Genomic DNA, 3,584 nt, shown 5'->3' on the forward strand with positions numbered 1-3,584 from the left:
GGTTACAGAACAAAGAAACCAGTCGCTTAGGGCCTATGGCCTGAGAAAGCCCCAATTTAGACAAAATTCTCAGCAGACACTCCAGGGGTGACTGAGGATTGCGGTTCAATCCAGAGTTGCCCATCCCCTAAAGCTGCAGCATAAACCGAAGGTTAGCCCGAAGTGTCCTCTAAGGTAACCTGAGGTCGGATTATGGGGTGGAGAAGTCTTAGGTAGGAGGCGTTCTTCCAGCCACCAAGACCCTTCTGAATAAAGGCTGCCTTTGTTCTCCTGTGGGCTTTTTCTGGCGTGGCCGCGACTTATGTCAGAAAAACAAAAAGCAAAAACCCCAAAACAACCAGTAAGCACCTGGTGCCTGTGTAGCTGCCGCTCTCCAGAAAGAACGAGTTACGGGTCGATCTGGTTAGGCGGAAAGCCAGGGTAGAGCAAAGGAGAGGAGGGTCCCCGCAGCTCCCCTCTATGCCCTGGCGTGCCAAGCAGGAGGTCACCTCCTCCCAGGACTTCTGCACCAAATGAATGACTACTCCGATAGAGGCTGCAACAAATCCAATTGAGTTGAATTAAAAAGTAAAAGGCTAATTAGACTCCGGGCGCTCCACCCAGGGCCTAGCTGTGGATGTCTGCATCCAGATTCCTCAGTCCTTGGATGGGGTTTCTGGCACAACTATTAGGGTGTTTGGCCATCCCATCACCAGGGTAGGTCAGTCCCGGCTGTCTCTCGGCCATTGCCAGCAGTCTTTTGTGGGGGTATCTTTGTGGATTTCTGTGGGCCTCTCTAGTACTTTGTTTCTTCCTTTTCTCATGTGGTCTTCATTTACCATGGTCTCCTATTCCTTGTTCTCCCTCTCTGTTCTTGATCCAGCTGGGATCTCCCACCCTCGTTGCCTCGACCCTCGCCCTTCATTGCTCCCACTCATGTCCAGGCTGTTCATGTAGATCTCATCCATTTCTCCGTCATTGGGTGATCCCCGTGTCTTTCTTAGGGTCCTGTTTTCCAGGTAGACTCACTGGTGATGTGAGTAGCAGTCCAGTCATCCTTGTTCCAAATCTAGTATCCTCCTATGAGTGAGTACATACCATATTTGTCTTTCTGAGTCTGGGTTACCTCACTCGGGATGATTTTTTTCTAGATCCATCCATTTGCCTGCAAACCTCATAATGTTATTATTTTTCTCTGTTGAGTAGTATTCCATTGTGTATATGTGCCACAATTTATTTATCCATTCTTCAGTTGAAGGGCATCTAGCGAGAAAGAGGAGGGTTTATATGAGCGAGAATTGTTGAAACCAAGGTTGGATAAAGCACAGGCACAAATAGCCAAACGAATGGAAACACATGAACTATGAACCAAAGGCTGAGGGGCCCCCAACTGGATCAGGCCCTCTGAATAGGTGAGACAGTTGATTGGCTTGATCTGTTTGGGAGGCATCTAGGCAGTGGTACCAGGTCCTGGGCTCGTTGCATGAGATAGCTGTTTGAAACCTGGGACTTATACAGGGACGCTTGGCTTAGTCTGGGAGGAGGGGACTGGACCTGCCTGGACTGAGTCTATCAGGTCGATCTTAATCCTTGGGGGAGGCCTTGATCTGGAGGTGGTGGGAATGGGAGGTGGGCTGGGGGGAAGAAGAGGGGGGCAGGAAGGGGGAGAACAAGGGAATCTGTGGCTGTTATGTAGAACTGAATAGTATTGTAAAAAAAAAAAAAAAAGTAAAAGGCAGGTACATTTTTAGGGAGTTATTGCTCCTGGGCGAGATCACGGCCTCACAGTAGGAAGTCCGTGTAATCACATGGCTGAACTGATTTAGGGGCCTTTCGCAGGAGTGGAGGGAGGCAGTGACTTACTTGTTATGGTATTGGGGTATCAGCTAATCAACTGGGTGTAGATGTAACCAACCGTCTTATTAAAATAAGAAACACAGAACCAATGTAAAAGAGAAGCCGAGAGGTCGGAGCGCAGAGCTAAAATCTTACCTCCTGCAGTGCTCCTAGCTTCAGAGAGAGAGAGAGAGAGAGAGAGAGAGAGAGAGAGAGAGAGAGAGAGAGAGAGAGAGAGAGGAGAGAGAGAGCAAAAGCGTAGCCGGCTAAAGCTTAAATCCAGCCACTTGTTCCCTCTTGAGTCGAGTCAAGGCTTGGCTTTACAGGCAGGGGCCCTGTTTGGCAGGGCAGGCCTGAATTGTTTGTAGCACTGGCTTTAAGCAAGCAGCTCACGGTTAGTCCGGCCTGAGGCCAAGCAGACCTGGGCCGGGGCTAGGGAGCCGGCCCCAAGCAGTTTTTAATGGATTCTTGTCATGTTGGGTGCCCTGCCCTTCACAAAGAAAAGAGAACTCTCCCCGGGGGGCTCCTGCCAGCCTCTCTGGGATCGGTTGCATTACCATCTTGGTGGGACCTCTATTCCCCGAGCTCGGTTCACTAAACAGTACACCTCCGTGAGGGACATTATTCCCCCACGCTCCTCTAACGGTGCCTGCAATATTCCAGCCAGTTGTTTGGCTAGCTGCATGTGGTACTGTGTGCCTGAGCCATAGGTTTCCCTGGTAACTGGGTTGGCTATTCCCATACTCAGCAAGTAGGACTTAAACCTGATGGTCTCATCTTCTGTGACGTCACCTCGTTTCTCTTTAATCTTATTAGCAATTGATTTTTGATAACTCCACCATTTCTTTAGCCTTGATCATTAGCTTGCTAAGGTCCTCAAAGGCCTCAGAAATGTTTTTGTCAGTTTCTTTTCTCTTTTCTTCGAGTTTCCTTTCGATGCCTACAATTCCTACAGCTCTTACTCTTCCTGGCTGGGGTCCTTTGTTTGTTTGTAACGACTGGGAAACTGGCACATTCTCCCATCTCCTCTGTGTCATTTCCTCTGATAAACGCCTGTAAAACTCAATCTGGCCATGTTCTTTGAAAGAGAGTTTGATGTAGGAGTTCTTACTGCTCTGGAACGGACCAGGCTCTTTGTTAGAAGGAGCAGGGTGCAGATGAACCCCGATTTTGGCACTCTTCCCAATTTCAGCCGCCTGTTCCTCAATAAACACAATCTGGGACAGAGGAATGGCCATGCAGCACTCATTGTTTTTCTGGTCTCTCCAAATCAGTCGGTGCGTACTAAGAAGAAGAGTCCCAGCATCAAACTTTATCTTCTCCTCGTCGTCGTAGATGCGCACCCCACGCTGCTGGATCACCAGCGTCTCGTTGATCTCCAGGAGGCCGTTGGTCCACACGAAGCGGTCCATGGCCGCGGCCCGGGCGAGCCTCTGCCGCTCGCAGGCTGGGACTGGGGTCCAAAAGGCGTGTTCTGGGTCCAGTGGTCGCTTTGGAATCCAGAGCCAAGTGTCTGTTTACTGTCTATCTCCATGTTTAGTTATCAAACATTTGTACCTATTGATTTGCAGAAGCATCCTCCAGGATGTAAGGATGCATGCTTTCTCCCTTTTAAGAGGACAGGGTATTAATTGCAGTAATGGGGCTGCATGGCTTCAGGACCTTATACCTGTTAAGTGGCTGCTCATCCAAATGTAGTATAGCCAATGAAGCAGTTTAGTTTAGAATGCCAAAAATTATCAAGGTAAAGGTTAACATTTTATGAACAT

At 49.0% G+C, this 3,584-nt stretch overlaps 1 protein-coding gene across 1 annotated transcript; it reads right to left on the reverse strand.

Annotated features, from left to right (window-relative positions):
- Positions 1 to 387: 387 nt before the first annotated feature.
- On the reverse strand, positions 388 to 3,277 carry LOC114681830 (vacuolar protein-sorting-associated protein 36-like). Its single transcript, XM_037204290.1, is given in 3 exon segments — positions 388 to 535; positions 2,373 to 2,641; positions 2,643 to 3,277. Coding segments are annotated over 3 exon segments (1,002 nt in total). The 5' UTR covers positions 3,228 to 3,277.
- Positions 3,278 to 3,584: the final 307 nt, after the last annotated feature.

Source organism: Peromyscus leucopus, chromosome 3, assembly GCF_004664715.2.
Source record: "Peromyscus leucopus breed LL Stock chromosome 3, UCI_PerLeu_2.1, whole genome shotgun sequence".
NCBI classification, from domain to species: Eukaryota; Metazoa; Chordata; class Mammalia; order Rodentia; family Cricetidae; genus Peromyscus; species Peromyscus leucopus.